Source organism: Sinocyclocheilus rhinocerous, unplaced genomic scaffold (assembly GCF_001515625.1).
Source record: "Sinocyclocheilus rhinocerous isolate Xijiao unplaced genomic scaffold, SAMN03320098_v1.1 scaffold20, whole genome shotgun sequence".
Taxonomy (NCBI): domain Eukaryota; kingdom Metazoa; phylum Chordata; class Actinopteri; order Cypriniformes; family Cyprinidae; genus Sinocyclocheilus; species Sinocyclocheilus rhinocerous.
In genome coordinates, this window is record NW_015640468.1 from 342,103 (window position 1) to 360,038 (window position 17,936).

A 17,936-nucleotide genomic window follows, 5' to 3' on the forward strand; every position below is an offset into this window, starting at 1 on the left:
TATATATATATATATATATATAACCGAAAATTTCAAATACTTATATTATAAAATATTTTAAATAACATTAAATAACTAGAAAGGAATCAGCACCACCAATAACTCCACTAAAAACTGTTACTTTAAATACAAAAACAAAACAGCAATATTTTTTTTATAAACCTAAAACTGTCCCACATCACACGCACTGTGCAACTATTAGACAGGTTCACTATTATTAACGCTCACTCTATGGCTGGCTCAAATCAGTGATCTGCCTGTCTGTCTGTCTGTCTAGACACCGGACAGCACTTCTGGACATCATAGGGGCGCTGATGCCTCCGTAGGCAGCTGACTGGGGTTTGAGACACAACCTGTGCGTAAATCATGTATGAGCTACATCTAAACTAGGACAAGGCTGTTTTTGGGTGACCTTAAGAGAGATGAACTTACTCCTGGCATGTTTTACAGAGATGATAAACACGATCCGTCAGTATTGATCGATCATGACAGCAGCAGCAGCACTGGTCTGGTCTGAAGGATATTGCCTGATCAGATCGTCCACCTCACACGCGTCCGGTCCCTGCTGCTCGGCCGCCTCGTCCTGGTCGTCCACGAATTTATTCTCGTCGTATTCGTCGATGTCGACTCCCCGGAATCGTGAGGACAGGGTGTTTTTCGCCATGAGGAGGAGGAGCAGCTTCAGTCAATCATGCGAGTCCGGGAATGTGCGATACTGGGAGCAACCTGCAGCCGCGCGGATGCGAGTGTGTCTCCGCTTCCCTCAGTGCCGAGAGCCGAAGACACGGCGCCCCGTGAGTGGGTTCATCTGTCAGCAGGAAGGTGCGGCTGTTACCTCTCCCCCAGCGAGAGCATCTCCACACATTCCTGCAGAGCGGACAAAAATCCCGACTGGAGCGGAAACGGAATTGCACACCATGGTTACGCTGTCACACGGTGTTTCCGTTTCCTGTGATGCAACGATGGAACCGGCAGCTTATATATTAAGGCAGGGGTGTGCAGAGTTTAGATTCAACCCTGCTTCAGCACACATACCCTGTAGTTTTCAAATAAGCCTGAAGGACTTGATTAGTTAGAACAGGTGTGTTTAATCAGGGTTGAATCTAAACTCTGCAGGGCTCCGGTCCTCCAGGAACTGAGTTTGACAGCCCTGTTTTAAGGTATGCATATTCTACAACATAAACAACAAGAGAAATGCTTATTCGTAATATACAATGAATACTGCTATTTATGTTTTTATTTAGGCCTATTATTATCATCATAATTATTGTACATGCTCTAATATATTTTTGTTTATATGTACAACTTCTCTAATAATATTAATAACTGTACAATATGCATTTTCTATCCAGTGGCCACTGAAATATGTTATGTTATTATATATTTTATTATATACACTGTATATTTACATTTGAAAATTGTTTTATTTCCTCTATGAAATTTTCTTTCAACTCAAAACACATTTGCATCTTATAGATTTTAGCATAAACAACACGAAGAGAAATGTTCATGTAGGCTATTTATTTATGTTTTATTTGTTTGTTTATAATCATAATACATGGTCTAATATCCTTTTTGTTTTCATTGTATCAATCTACAACTTCTAATAATATTAACAACTGTGCAATATTCCTGTTCTATCCAATGGCTACTGAAATATGTTATTATAATGTATTATTCTCTGTTTATCAATAATAATAATCATTTATTATAATAATAATAATAAAAATAATGCCGAAATATATTTTGTTTTCATTTTATGTATATACAACTCTAATAGTTTTATTAACTGCAATATGCTTTTCCAATCCAATTGCCATTGAAATATATCATTATACGACTTCTCAAAGTTGCAAACTGTTTATTTTCCTCCTTATGAAATTTTCGGTCAATCCTAAATATTTTTGAATTTATTCATACTAGTTTTCATAAAAATAAATGAAAATCGTTATAGTTTTTTTTTACATTAAAATGTTTAAATTAACTATTTGACAAACCTATCTTTCCCCAAGCTGTTTGGAAATATAAACTGTTACAAAGTCTGGAGAATTTGTGACAAATACCATTTAAATAATAAAGTGTACTAAGGAACAGTGAGAAAGCTAGACTAAACTAGACTTTATTTATCCTATAGCTTTGAATTAGTTTTTTCCAAGTCATTGAGATTTAAGGGAGCTTCTTTACCTAGCTGGCCAACAGCAGCCAGTGACCACTAGAGGACAGCAGATGTTTTCATATCAATGTTATACATTTCTTCCTAGGAAATATAATGTGTATTACATTTCACAGATGGATCAAAGATCAAATCAGTACACCATCTTGAACAAATTTGTTTTATTTGTTTACAAAATGTTCAAAACCTTTTCTTCTTTTTCATGCTATTTGACATTGTAAGACATGTAGCTTGATGACGCCATTCATTGCCTTATAATAAATAATTGGATTCATTAAAACACAAACTTAAAACAAGCAAGTAAACTAATTTGTCAAGTAAATAGAATCTAAAAAAAAGATGCTGAACTCACATTTTACTTTGATGAAATAGCATGCAGGTCACTGGGAGCGAATGACCCGGTCTGTTCCCATACCATCCATTCCTTTTCATGACATTAATGTAATTACTTTTAGTGGTTTTTTTTGTTTGTTTGTTTTGTTTTTTACTTGTACATGTATGTTTTATTGTTTCTCAGCTAAGTAATGTGTATGTACAGGCTTTATCATCAATACCCAGCTAACATCCTCTTTCTCATTTTCTGAGTGCAATGCAAATATTTACTCAGAGTCTGAAGTGGAAGGGAATGCTGGGAGACAGAGACCTCTGGGTATTTCCACACAACCCTGCTGCTTTATATGAGTGTAGTTTTCATTTAATCAGATCATCTACTACAGCACTGATGAAAGTCTCAAGTTGCAGACACTCTTTGAACATGTTCAGAATCTGAATAATTCATTCAACATATAACTGTAATAGCATATGGATACAATGAAACAGACTAAAAAAGAATGACTGTAATTTAGAGAAATATATATATATATATCACCGAAATGCTGTTCTTTTGAACATTCTATTCATCCAAAAATTCTGGAAAAAAAAGTATCAGTTTCCACCAAAAATATTAAGCAGCGAAACTGTTTTCAACATTGGTAATAATAAGATGTGTTATAATAATAAAGTGTTTCTTAAGCAGCAAATCAGCTTATTAGAATGATTTCTGAAGGATAATGTGACTGAAGACTGGAGTAATGATGCTGAAAATTCAGCATTGCATTACAGGAATAAATTACATTGGTAACACTTTATTTTAAGGTGTCCTTGTTACACATGTTACATGTACGTACTATTGTAATAACAATTAATTATGCATAATTACAAGCAAGTAACCCTAAGCCAAACCCTAACCATATAGTAATTACATGTAGTTAATTAATATTACTCAGTACTTAAATGTATAATTACACTGTAACAAGAACACCTTAAAATAAAGGTTAACCATTACATTTTAAAATATATTCAAATAGAAAACTCTTATTTTGCATTATATTAATATTTCACAGCATTACTGTTTTTGCTGTATTTTGATCAAATAAATGCAGGCTTGCTGAGCATAAGATAGCCTACTTTAAAAAAAAGAAAAGAAAAAACACTGGACCGACCCAAAACTTTTGAACAGTGTATAGTGAGTAGTTTATATTGATATATTATAAGGATATGTTCACAAAACAACTCATGAAACTAATATCACAGTATCTGTAATTGACCTTTTAGTGTGCACAATACATCACTTAAATGTGCCATTTAGTTTCAAAATCAGCAGCTGTAGAGGCATTTTTCTTTTCAACCTTCAAAAGTCTAATGTTATGTCATTCCCCAGTGCTGAAAGACAGTCACCAGACATGATTTTTGGATGGAGTTACATATTTTAGATGATGTACTAGATTCATATCAAGTCAGAGATATACTCAGAGAGAGAGAAAAAAAACACCAAAAACATGCAGGGATTTTATTTTCAATTAATCATAATATTCCATGTCAATACCCCTTAACTGCCATTCACTGAGGAACACCAGATGGGTGTCAGAAAACCTAAAAAGTCTATCACTCTTTCTTGCTGGACTAAACTGAACATTGCAGCCAGTGCTAAAGCCGTTCTTCTCAAAGCCATAAAACAGCTGAGTTGTTAATCCCAAGGTGGTCTATAACGTGTCAGTCTGTACTGCTTTGTTTCAATCAAACATCTTTTTGCAAAGCAGATTTTCTGTATTGGAAAGGAATGAAAGGCCACACGCAAATGTGCTGTCAAATCGCTCTCAGACTTAATCCTGGCTTCTCCACCTGTTCACCGGACTGTATAGCTCACACACTGTCTTAGTCTCTCGGGGCCCCTCTGGTCCCCACAAAAACATCTTGGTGGTTTTCATTTTATGAGGCTGGGACCCCCTCTCAGTGCTCATTATTTTGGGGTGGGGGCTGACTGGCGCTCCAGCCCTCGTTTGTAGTAAGCAGGGGTTTCCTTTTATTTCTATGGAATGTCGCATGTCATTCATGGGCTGTGTAAATCTGTTGTCATCATCACAGGCTTTTCTGGTCCTTGTTTTGGATCGGCAGGGCTCAGACGTCGTTCTGATGCGATAGCCAAATGAAGGTCCATAAAACGATGGCAGGACGCTAAGAGTGGGAGAGGGAGACGGGAACATTAGCGCTGTAGCTGTGGCCGGATAACGTGTTTTGACTATGAGTTTGGCATCAGATGCTTTGTGTGAACTTCTGTTTGATCTGGTTCTCCGATATATGCCATCTGTTCCTTCAGTCTTCTCTGTAATGTCATATGCTTGTTTGTCTTCTATGATATTAAAAGATTTGTCAGTGCCACGTTGATTTCCCATGATTTCATGTTGTCTGTTGTCATCTGCGATGTCTTGTGGACGTTTTCCCTCAGTCATGTCAGTCTCAAAAGTTTCCTCAGGAGTATCTTTCTGTATGTCATTCTGCCAGGTATCTGTAATGTCATTTCGTATGCCATCTGTGAAATCATTTTGTCCTTCATCTTCTGTTTTATTGATGGTGATGTCTTGTTTTTGGCTCTCCATGGTGATGCCACGCTCTCTGAGTTCCTCTGTGACGTCTTGCTTCTCATGTACCTCTGAGCTGCTTTTGAGGAAAACAAACTGTCAACACTTGAAGGAAAAAGGTAGAAAACCGCTTTCAGCTGACTGTTTACACCACTTCTTGTTTAAACTATAAGAAAATTCCAGCCAAGTAACACGCAAAGCATGTGGACTATAAAGTTTACATATTTGTTCACAGATTAAAAGACTTCGTCTGGAGGGCGAAAATCATTTTACAGCATATTACTTTTAAAACTATGTGGTTTCAGGTGTCCAAACATCATAAAGAGTGATTACATCCTAAGGCTAAGTTAACCAGAAATCCCTTCTCAAATGCTGCACTCTGGAGACCTATGTTCAGAGAGACGAGTTTTGTTAGCCTGGAACATGAGCGAAACCTGCAAATACCAAACGTGAAATGATATTTGCAGCCTGACCTACAGCTGTATTACAGCTGCCACGATACTGAGATACAGAAAAACTGAAAACATACTGTGGACATGGGAAACTCAGAACATGGACGTGAAAATATGTACAATTGTCTATGGTAATTTGAGTAGACTGGAGAACTTATGCACTATTGGCTCTCTGAAAATGGTTTACAGGAGGGCATAAGTTAATCTTAGATCAGTGATTTTTTTCGACATATTAATTGATTAAAAATGCATGAAATATGCAATGTATGTGTACGATGAATACCTTGTTTGTAATTTCTGTATTCAAATTCATTTTTATATTTTTTCTGGGGGCATAAAATAAAAATGTCTTTGTGATCAACTGTCCTGAAATCATAACGATGAAAAGAAGCCTCAAAGTCATAACAAAAAGAAAAGAAAAGAAAAAAATGAGTTAATCTTTTATTATCATCATCTCGCAATATGTATATCTATTTACATATATTTGTAAAATACTTTTTAATTTGATTTAAATATAGAGGTTGTAAAATGTAATGCGGTGCAACTCCCCAAAAATGTAATTATATTTCTAAATAAATGTATTTGTGATATATATATATACATATATATATATATACATATATTTACATATATCGTTGAATATTAATTCAGAAAGGTAATCATATTTTGGGGGAGTTGTACCACATTACATCTATATATCTATCTATCTATCTATCTATCTATCTATGTAAGTATTCCATTCATGGGCCTGGGGTGCATTATGAGTGGGTCCCCTCTTCCTTGGCCGAACGAATAGCCTATATCATATAGAGGACCTTAGTGGGACCCCCTCACCCCCTCAGGGGCTGAGACAATGTTCCTACCTTGACGACTGCCTGCAGCTCAGTAATATCTGTTGGGAGCCATTGTTGAGTTCAATTTACTTCATCTGTGAGCATCAGGTTAATGCCATTCCTAGCATGAGTTACTCTAGTCTGGCCTCCTCTGTTGTGAGTTTCCATGGAAGTGAGAACTTCACACTGTCGCCAGCTGAATGCCAGACACTAACCACACAGCTCACAATGACACTTAATACTGCCTCAGTGGCACAGAGGACTCATGATATCACTCATGTATCCTCATTAACCGCTCAAAGGGGATGGATGAATGAGTCCATTATTTTTGGCATTTGAAAATGCTAGCCATCTATTTCGTTTCATGTAGTTTTTATTGTACAAGGGCTCTTTACCCTTAACATGTTCTCACTCCCAAGGCATCCATTACTGCTGCATGTTTAAGTGACATGCTGTCAATGAGAAACAGTTGCCGTCAATGGAGTGCTGCAGCCTTCAGGGATGGTTTTATTATAGTACAAGTGTAGTAACCATGTTTTTTGGCATACTGATTACCATTTGTATAACCACAGTTTTACTACAAATACCATGGTTAAGCTATGGTTAGTGTAGCAAAACCATGGTTAATTTGTGGTTACCATACTTTAACTATAGTAACCATGTTTTTTTGGTTTTATCTGTAGTAAAACCATGATTCATTTTCTTAAGTTTTTTTATTTTTTTGGTGGCCAACCCAGAAGTTAGCATCACCCTGGTTCCCAATAGGATTTTTGCACTGCCTTTTGGTTTGCAGAAAATAAGCTCAGTGACCAACAAAAGTTTATGATTCTTATAATGTAAGGTTTAATGTCCCCAACAACATTAGCCGCTACTTATGAGAAGCCGCTTTTTCAAGACAAGTAGGATTTAGAAATATCTAATATAAAATAAATATCTTGAGCATGTATTAACCACAGACCTTATTTCAAGGGATAGTTCACCCAAAGATGAACATTTCCCCATGATTTACTCACCCTCAAGCCATCCTAGGTGTATATGACTTCAGGTGTATATTCTTTCAGACGAATACAATATGAGCTATATTACAAATGTCCTAGCTCTTTCAAGCTTTATAATGGCAGTGAATGGGTGGTGATATTCAATAGTCCAATAGAACAGGGATTCCCAAACTTTTTAGCCCACGACCCACCAAATAACGGTGCCAGTACCTCGGGACCCCCACTTTCCTCTTAGGTGGTTAAAGTATACAAACGTTTTGCACAAAGGCGCACATGCACTTATAGCATAATGACGACACAAAGGAATACAACAGTCTAACAACAATAACATTATTTTATAGTAATTTACTCATTACTTACATTTCAACATTAATCTTAATTAGTTGGGTGGGCAACATGCTGGAGTACAAAACTCCACGTTGGAGTTTTATTTTTAATTGAACTTATCATTTTTTATTTATGGGTAAAATATGCTATTTCTAATCCTTAAAAAAATTATTTGATTTCTGTAAATCATCTTGCGACCCCTCCTTGTGGTTTCGCGACCCCTACTTTGGGAACCCCTGCAATAGAAGTCCAATAAGGTGCATCCATCCATCATAAAAAGTGCTCCACACGGCTCCGCGGGGTTAATAAAGGCCTTCTGAAGCGAAGCGATGCATATGTGTAAGAAAAATATCCATATTTACAACTTTGTAAACCGTAATCTAGCTTCTGCTAACTGTCGTATGCTCGTTCACGAGAGAGTGGCGTTCCAGCGAATGATGTAGGACGTAGACGTAGCGTAAGCTCCGGTGAGAATATGCTAGTCTTGCGATAACCAAGTTTTGTTTCAAGCAAAGGAAAACCAGTCTCCTCATGGCTTATATCGAAATCCTCCAACATTTTTCTTTACAAATCCTCGTTTTGTACTTCTAATTCGTGACCAGTGTTTTGTTTTGCTCTCTCCTCTGTGCTTCCTCATTCGTCACTTCTCACCGGAGTTTACGCTACGTCTTCGTCCTACATCATCCGCTGGAACGCCACTCTCTCGTGAACACGCGTACGACAGTTAGCGGAAGCTAGAGATTAAGGTATATAAAGTTTTAGATATGGATATTTTTCTTACAAAAACACATCGCTTCACTTCAGAAGGCCTTTATTAACCTCCTGGAGCCTTGTGGAGCACTTTTTATGATGGATGGATGAACTTTTTTGGGCTTCATAGTCTCGACCACCATTCACTGCCATTATAAAGCCAGGACATTTTGTAGAATAACTCCGATTGTATTTGTCTGAAAGCAGAAAGTCATATACACTTAGGATGGCTTGAGGCAGGGTGAGTAAATTATGGGGTAATTTTCATTTTTGGGTGAACCATCCCTTGAAGGAATTTAACCAAAAACCTATTTAAAAAAAAACATTGGCTTTAGGTCGATGGAACCTGACAGGCTAAAATGCAAACTCATTTTGGGGTTTTAGCCTACAAAAATACGTCACCCCTGCAGCACTCTATAAAGACAAAGGGGAATTTTATCGTCAATAAATTATGTTTAGGGAATATTGTTGTCACCATGACATGATATGCTGAGGTATGATTTTCAGTTTGAACACCCAAATCTATTTCTCAATATAAAACACGTAATAAACAAATAAAAATAAAACAGACCCAAATAATTGATTATCGTGTCCAATCATCTGATTTCACAATAAATTGCCACCTGTAGAAGCTTGTAAACGTTAAAGCCACTAGCCACTAGTGTTTCATGATAGTGAAACTCTAAAGTTCTTATTCGCTTTGGAATGAGATATTAATGTGTTCACGGAGCAGGAAGACACTTTTTGTGTCGATATACTGACACGTTTTTTTATATGGCATTTTCGGACGGGGTTGTTTACCTTGGTTAAAGTTATAGTATAAAGTAAGTGAAGCGTTCTGAAAGCGATGTCAGTTGTCCGTTTCATTATGTGCTTGATCAAACCCTGTTTTTGAAGTTGTAGGCCAAGCTCTGTTTTAAAAACTCTGTTCTAAAGTTTTAGTTTTACCTATTTTCCTGTCCCGGTGCTGTATCTTCTCCCTGCTCCTGCGGCTGATATGATGAAGGCAGGTAGAGATGTAGTAATGGGGTTAGATTGGGACTCTGCTCTTCATTAAAATGTTGAGGTCTATCTTGAAGGACATTTTGTTCGTCTTTTCTTCTCCAGATAATCTTGCACATGGGAGTTTCTCCATAAAGAATGACACGAGAATTAGTGTGTGAGAAATGGACTGTGAAAATGATCTTTAATTTGCTGCTCATGTCTTGTAAGCATTTGACACTATTTACTCTGAGAAGGAGAACATAGCAGCAACGTTCTTCCGCTAGTTTATAACGTTGATCATGAGACCTTCGAGATGACAAACAATTTACTCATGTTAACAGGTCAGTTACACTTGTCTCAGATGCCATACAAAACTCGCAGTGTGCCTTTGCTCAAAGAATAACTGTCGAATCTCAGGAGAAATACATTTCTGTAGGAGTTTTGGGAACGTTAGCTTAAATTTTGTTGTCAAATATTTAATTGAGTTTATTTTATATGGGAGATGATTTCGATTTTTTAAAGGGGTCATATGATGCTTTTTTAAAGATCATTATTTTGTGTATTTGGTGTAACAGAATATGTTGACATGCTTTAATGTTCAAAAAACACATTATTTTTCAAATACTGTACATTATTGTAGGTCCTATATGCCCCGCCTCTCTCAAACGCTTCGTTTAAATGCACATTTCCTGAATCAAGAGGTCAAATCAATATTTTAACACATGCAAACAAGCTGCTCTTTAGTGAAATGCAAAAGGAGATGTTATGCAGAATGAAAGCCTGTGGAAATTTTGTTGAAAATGTATTCACCTTCAGGCCTTTCAAGATGTAGATGAGTTTGTTTCTTCATCAGAACAGATTTGGAGAAATTCAGCATTACATCACTTGCTCACCAATGGATCCTCTGCAGGGAATGGGTGGATTATTATATTTTTATCAGCTGTTTGGACTCTCATTCCGACGGCACCCATTCACTGCAGAAGATCCATTGGTGAGCAAGTGATGTAATGCTACATTTCTCCAAATCTGTTCTGATGAAGAAACAAACTCATCTACATCTTGGACTGTCTGAGGGTGAGTAAATTATCAGCAATTTTTTTTATTTTTGGGTGAACTATTCCTTTAAACAAAAAGATTCAATTCATTTTAATGGTTCAAAAAATGGTATAGGTCTCACAGAGAGACACCATAAAGTGTTTCATAGTGGTACCTGGTGTGCTTAGTGCTCGACGTCCCGTCTGATTATCCAGTGGGACAGTGGAAGGCCGGTGGCTTGAATCCATTGGGACTCTCTGTCTGTGTGTACTGCTTCTCGCTCTCTCTCTCTCCTCAGTTTTTTTTATCGCAGTGAATGCATCCCTTACCTTCAGTTCACCCTCTGTTTCAACACAGTCTCTACTGTATTCCTGTCCTCTTGCAGAGATGGAATGAGATCTGTATTTCTCGTCTTTATGGGGTGATGAATGTGATGTGGAGCAGTTGGAGGGTCGTGGTGACAGGACACATCGCACTCCACATGCTGTAAGAACATAAACAGAGATCTTGATTAATAGGGTTTAAACAGCTTTAACTGCACCCGCTGCAAACAACAACTGAATCTTGGTAAAGTATTAGGCAAATTGATTAACTGCTAAGTAGCTGAATAATAACCAGGATAATGTACAGTTATATGGTTATTATTGCAAAATAAACCTGTTTAATATGATCACCCTTATGGGTTTTATTTTGCAGTAATCACCGGCTGACTGTGCATTATATAATATAATATAAATGGATAATGTGTGTATGTTTTGAACACATTATAAAGAGATATTTCTGGTTACATTTAATATAAGATATTATAAAATAATATAATACACAGTATCTGTTCTGTACAAAAACCCATTAAATATGTAATGTAGTGTTTAAATATAGATTTAATCCTTTGCTTAACATTCTGCTCAGATTTTAAAGAAGCATTGACAAATAGCTACCTATGAGCAGAGCTTTTTTGACTGTGAAGGATTTCCTGGTGTTTTTTTCAGAGAGGTTTCTTGAATCTCTAAGGGACCTCCCCTGAAGCATGCTGTTGCTATAGGCACCAGTGTTTGGAGAAGATGATCCATGTTGATGTATTGGAAATGTTTTAAGAGGTGTGACCCCTCTCTGGTTTGTGACTTGGAGCTGCAGTCTTTGTTTCACTATGGAGTTCCATGCCATTGAGCCTGCTGTTCTGACAGGTCCTGTGTGGCCTCTGAAGCGTCTCACGGGACAGAAATGCATCGCATGGCTGTGCCCATTTTGTTCACGGGTCAACATGGGGCACCTGTGATTGCTTACAAGTTACACCTAGAGAATGTAAGAAGAAAGAACGACAGAGAAAACACACAGTAAATTATGAACATAAATCTTGTGCTAACGTGCTGGGTCATTTCTGTTATGTATTAAGTTTTGAACTGTGTACTGTAACTTGCTATGTCTTTAAGGACATACTTCCATAAAAGGGTGTTCTAGACTTCCAAAAATATGTTCTGGTCAAACTCAACTTTATTAATGATGACTTGATTATTTACACAATAGAAAGAAAATGAACATGATGCAATCTAACAAGTTGAAAATAAAGAGCTGAATGTACCCATAGATATTTTTAACTACTTTTATAATTATTATAATTATCATACGGATTTCTATAATATTTCAAATAGAATGGAATATACGGAGCGTCTAAAGGGACAAAACTTTTCCATTCCACCGAGAACATTTTTGTATGCAAACACACAACCGGTGATGCAAACAATATGAGATGGTAGGAAAAATTATATTTAAACGCTTTTGTGTTTGCTTGTAACTTTGCATTTACCGATTATATTTGTGTTCACTTTTCAAATATTTGGTTCTCTCTCAAAATTTTGCAAGCGAATGCAAGGTGAGATGGAAGGAAAAGCTATATTTCAATGCTTTTTTGAGTGAGCGCAAGTTTCTTGCATTAATTCAGAACTTTTATGCGAGAATGCAAAAGCTTTGCATGTGAATGGATAGAAAGTAAAAAATGGATGAAAAGTAAAAAAAATGAAATTTTGGAATAAATATCAAATCAAACAATATTTATAAATTTCAAACATTTTGATTACAGAAAGGAAACATATGGAGAATCTCTTGAAATCACCTGTAATATATAGTTTTTTTCATGTTAGATGTTAGTGCAGCACACAGGGACATGTCAAAAATGACATTTGATAAAACTTAATTGTTGTATTGTAATAATATAAAACTAACTACATTTACATTTAGTCATTTAGCAGACGCTGGTTTCCATATTAAAAATTTTGGGTTTAATATTTTATCTTATATATTAAGACATAAAACAGGGTCATGAAAATGTAGAATGAGGAATGGATTATCTGTCAGTCAGTGCCAGTATGACTCATTTAAGTTACAGCTGCATCTGCTGCCTGCACGTTTCCCATGTGTTCTCTGTGTCAATCCCTCTCGCTCAGCATTTTGATGTTTTATGATTTTGGACAGTCAGTTAATCTATAATCCCATGACGAAACAGCTTCTGGCATATGGAATGTGAGGTCAACAGTAACACCAAATAAGGGCATCATCATTAGTCTATAATTAGCTTATAAGTTGTGAAGGTTTTATTTTTCGCGTTGTGTTTTCTCCAATGTTGCAGCAAGACGTTCAGACAAGCTGTAAGCAATAAACTATATTTTTATTCATTATATGTTGAACAGGATAAAATGATGTGGATATAACAACTGTATCCAAAGCAACAGATGTTGAGCTGCTTTTTTATGTTTTGCATGCATACACATGCTTATCACATACAGTCTAAATGTTTATCTTGCATTGATACCAGAAAATTCAGAGGATTTTCTTGTGAAAAAGCATACATTTAACGATGTAAAGAAAATTTGTTAAAATAATGTACTTACTTCAAGAGTGAATTGAATGTAATGTTTTCGGACACTGTTATTCGCAATGCAATGAAAATGTATTATAGTTTAAATGCATATGAAATGCATTGGACTTAAATACATCTTTATATGTAATTTTATAATTACTTCTATTGTCATTGAAAAACTGTATGGTTGTACTGTGGACTGACAAGCATTTATGTTAAACTAAAATATACTTTTATTTCTATTGAAAATTGAATGTCATGTATTTAAATAAATTTGCACATTTGTATTGATGAAGTTGCGATTTGGTACATTTAAAATATATTAATTTTAATGTAATATTGCTTAACACTACAGTTCAAATGATAATCAAGTACTTTACATGCTTAAGTATGTTAGCCAGCACATCAAAATAAGTGTACTTCTTTAAAGCACAACAAGATTATTGAAACAATGGTTTAAAATTAACTTGCAAGTGTACTGCATGTCTTTAAGTACACTTAAGTGGTCTTTTATTTCAGTAATATTTTTTTGTTTAAAAATACTCTTTTTAGATTTGACACTACAAGTGGACATTCAGTACAATTAAGTGTGCTTCTTAATGAAAAGGGTTTATCTGAAATCATCTCCTGACAAGCGAGCAGAAGCTAGCTTTGACAACGTTTCTAGTCTGTGAATAGGCAAAAATACATGGAGAAGGGCCCTCATTACACCATTCCCATGCTCCCACAAATACACAACATCTGTAAATCCTTAAATGATCCACCAACCAAAGAGATACATACGTTCTCTTTCATGTGGCCCAACCCTGAAAAGGGATTGTTAATGAAAGCCCCTCCAGTTCCTTTGTGGAACAGGGAAACAAGATTTCCTCACAAGCTTCAATCTGCTTGTTTGAGAAGGTTGGTCTCTTACCTGCCTGTAAAGTTTAGGTCCAAAGTGATTCTTTTGCTTTAACACAGTGTTTTAAACTCCAGTTCAAAAGTGTAGATGTCTCTTCTGTGAAGGTTTGACCATCTTTGGAGTTTCCTAGGGAACTTGCAGCTTTGTGGTTTGTTTAGAGTCTGGTGGCAAAGGTGAATGAGCAAGACCTATTATGTAGTCAGTGGATACAACAACAAAACCTCGTATGAGCGGCATGTAATTATGTGTTTCAGTGTTAAACCAGAGCACCGGTTCAAACGAGACTGCTCAGTGTTTCCATGATTTCTTTTCTGATTTCATACTTGACAAATGTGTTCACATGCGCAGCGTGATTGATCTATCCATCTGTAATCTACATTCTGTGCATTTGGTCATTCGAAAGCTAGCGAACTACAAAAACACCAAAGATTGTGAAACACATCACAGATTGATTAACATTCTCGTTCCCGTTCCCGTTCCCCTCCCCAGCCTCCCACCCATTGTTAAACTGTCAGGGCATGATGATGGCTGCTAGCTAAAGAAAAGCATGTTTTAGATTTATAAGCATGTGTATTCATTCCAACTCACCATATACCTTCGTTTCCAATAACAATAATGCTTTGTCCATCTATTACAATTATGAATAAGTGGCCTGATAGTCCGAATTTTGTTATCATAAGTCTTTTGAGTATCCTTTACTCACCAAATATGCCCTGTCTTTCTGTCAGCACACTGGCCAATGCAAGCCCCCATGATCCTTTGGTGCCGCTGACTTATGTCAGTTCTACAAACGTACATTACCTTGCAGTACAGGTGATGTAATGCCCACTGAGAGAACGCTTGCAAAACAAGTTTGAATAGTTGAACTGGAATACGATTTAAAATTTTGGCATTTCAAATAGCAAGCGTAATAAAATCGCTCCATCTGATGGGTTTTACAATGAGGGAAATGTGTTTTAATCATTTTAAGTTCTTCGGAAATAGCTGGTTTTGTTCTCTCAACACCCCTGAATAAATATAAGCTGACTGTATTATTTAAAACATATAATAAATGTATGTATATATGTATATATTGCTGTGCTATTTGTATAATGACAACATTCCAAACAGCCATCTATAACATTAGCATTATAAAGTGAATGTCTCAGCATATTATGGATTTACACTTTATCCGGTGACAGGCAGGGGTCCAGTTTTTGCTTTACATCCAAGAGCTTTTTCTTTTCTCCATTCTTCCGTTGATTTTCACATATGGAGCCAAGCTTGCTGCTATATAAACATCCTATCATGTGTATTAGCAGAACCACACTGCATTCAAATTGCCCACTAGCAGTGAAAACAGATATTGTAACCGCTCCAACCAAGCTCTTCAGTGATCTTCCTTATTATTTTAGCACTAAAGCACGATAACACGCATTCTCTTTTAATGCGATTTGCTTGGTGCTGTGCTTATGTTGGATAATATCAATGAGAACCCAATGTTGTACAGTTTATGCTGACTGTGACAGCTGCTCACTCATTCTTCCTCTACATTTCAGATGGATCAAAGAAGACAGTTGGCGATAGATTCACAGAGGGAAGTCTCAGGGTAAGGAATGCAACGAACTCTCACTTTATCGACTTCAATATCATCTCAAACAAACAGTTCGGTGCTGTAGAAATTCAAGCAGCACTTATTACAGCCCTGAGGGTTAAGGTATAGATCGCATATAAATGTCCATTTCGTTTTTTAACACTCAGTTTGAGGTCTAAAACACACCAGGCTCCGTCGACTGACCTCCTTGAATAGATTCAGCATCGAATGTGTTCAGGCTCAGAAAGGAGCTAATAAGCCATATAACAATGTTTCCTATTCCTGCCCTGGAGGTTCTCAACCTCGGAGCCTCACGGGACATGAATGGGAAACACTGCCCTGCAAGATTTTAAACATAATGTCATTAAAGGATTAAAAGTACCTGAATGGGTCATACTAGGTCACCATTAAGTTTAAAATCATAGAGAAAGTCTAATGAATTTACAGCTATAATATAATGAAATATAATCACAAACTTTTGTTGAAACATTTATACTGAAACTAGTAGGATAATTATTTAGAGTGTTATTGTATATTATGTTTATGTATATATAGTTAATGCCATTGACAGACAGAAGGAAATATTTAGACATATAAAATTATTTCCTGAAATATATTTGAAAATGTATTCTTATTCTTATATCTTAAAAATGTACACTATTTTCCGAGTGCATATTCCTGGTGTTATTGTGCACGATTCATCAGTAGACATTTTAAATCTTTGTAATTTCCGCAAACAAGATGTCATAACTTTGTCTTCCTCTTTTCAGCTGATGTCACAAATTTAAAGGGATACTCCACCCAAAACTAAAAGAATTCTCTCAACATTTACTCACCGTCATGCCATCCCAGAATGTACTTTCTTTCTGTATGTACTTTCTTTGTTCTGTGTGACACAAACAGAGAAAGTAATCCATTTCTATATAATTTCCATTTCTTCATCCGAGTCTATATAATGCAAGTGGATGCGACCCTCCACGCTGATGCTTCAAAAACCACGCAAAATAAAACTGTAATCCATACGACCTCAGTTGATGAATCAGAGTCTTCTGAAGCAAAACAATAGGTGTTTGTGAGAAAAATACTAATATTTTAAATGTTTTAAACTATAAACCATTGCTTCCGGCCAACTGACATACGAGGGATTGTGAGTTCATGCTTCAAAACGCACTACCATCACGCTTCACAATGTGCTGACCATATGTCAAGTGAACACACGTATGACAGTTTTCTGAAAGCAATGTTTTAGAAATATTAGTATTTTCTCACAAACCTATAGTTTTGCTTCAGAAGACATTGAGGGACCATCAAAGTTAAGGGTTCCATCCACTTGTATTATATGGACTCAGAGATGGATTTTTTTTTCTAAAAATCCTTGTGTTCCTCAGAAAAAAACATAAATACGCGAAAGCCATAAATACGTGAGAAGGCGTGAGGGTGAGTAAATGATGAATAATTTAAATTTTTGCTTGGAGTATCCCTTTAATCCTACAGATACACTGTTATTGTCACGTGTTTGTCTCTGTTTAGTTCCTGTTTGCCCCTATTTTCAGTTCCTGTTCTCATTTAGTTAATCATCGTTTATTCTGTTCACCTGTTTTGATTGAGTTCTCCACCTGTTTCAGTTCTCCCTAATTACGTTCCATGTGTTTATATACCCTGTGTTTTCCTCAGTTCCCCTGTCTTGCTTTGAAGCTACGTTGTGGTGTTTTTATCCTTTGTTTTATCCTCGCTCCAGTGTCGACTCCAGCCCCAGAGCTCGCTCCAGTGTCTGCTCCAGTCCCTGAGTCCGCTCCAGTGTCGGCTCCAGCCCCTGAGTTTGCTCCAGTGCTAGCTCCTCGAAAGCGCCTTGCTGTGCCTGCTCCTCCAGAGCACCCTCCAGTGCCAGCTCCTCGTAAGCGCTACCCAGTCCCCGAATCCAGCCCAGAGTGGGCTCCTGTTTCCGAGTGTAGCCCACGGAGGGCTCCAGTTCCCGAGTGTAGCCCACGGAGAGCTCCTGTCCCCGAGTGTAGCCCACGGAGGGCTCCAGTTCCCGAGTGGTTTAGTTCCTGTTTGCCCGTAATTTCAGTTCCTGTTCTCATGTAGTTAATCGTTTATTCTGTTCACCTGTTTTGATTGAGTTCTCCACCTGTTTCAGTTCTCCCTAATTACGTTCCATG

At 36.8% G+C, this 17,936-nt stretch overlaps 2 protein-coding genes across 3 annotated transcripts in view; both read right to left on the bottom strand.

Moving 5' to 3' along the window:
* Nucleotides 1-964, bottom strand: part of LOC107753090 (actin-related protein 2/3 complex subunit 5-like protein) — a 3,695-nt gene extending 2,731 nt beyond the window's left edge. The window contains exon 1 of one of the 2 annotated variants that reach the window (XM_016569190.1): nt 525-964. In XM_016569190.1, coding sequence (XP_016424676.1) covers nt 525-664 — 140 coding nt within the window. In that variant the 5' untranslated portion in view covers nt 665-964. The remainder of the gene's footprint in view (nt 1-524) is intronic. The other variant, XM_016569191.1, reaches the window with a different exon arrangement.
* Nucleotides 965-4,314: 3,350 nt separating this feature from the next.
* LOC107753138 (uncharacterized) lies at nt 4,315-11,712 on the bottom strand. Its single transcript, XM_016569263.1, has 4 exons — nt 11,388-11,712; nt 10,625-10,933; nt 9,379-9,559; nt 4,315-5,149 (listed from the first exon to the last, which is right to left on the bottom strand). The coding sequence occupies exons 1-4, from the start codon at nt 11,710-11,712 to the stop codon at nt 4,315-4,317; spliced, it is 1,650 nt and encodes a 549-aa protein (XP_016424749.1).
* Nucleotides 11,713-17,936: the final 6,224 nt, after the last annotated feature.

Coding starts and splice junctions, on each gene's coding strand:
- LOC107753138 (XM_016569263.1), bottom strand. CDS start 11,712: ATGTTGACCCGTGAACAAAATGGGCACAGCCATGCGATGCATTTCTGT. Junction 10,934..11,387: donor CAAAAAAGCTCTGCTCATAG/GTAGCTATTTGT, acceptor ATGTTCTTACAG/CATGTGGAGTGCGATGTGTC. Junction 5,150..9,378: donor GCACCGGGACAGGAAAATAG/GTAAAACTAAAA, acceptor TTTCCTCAAAAG/CAGCTCAGAGGTACATGAGA.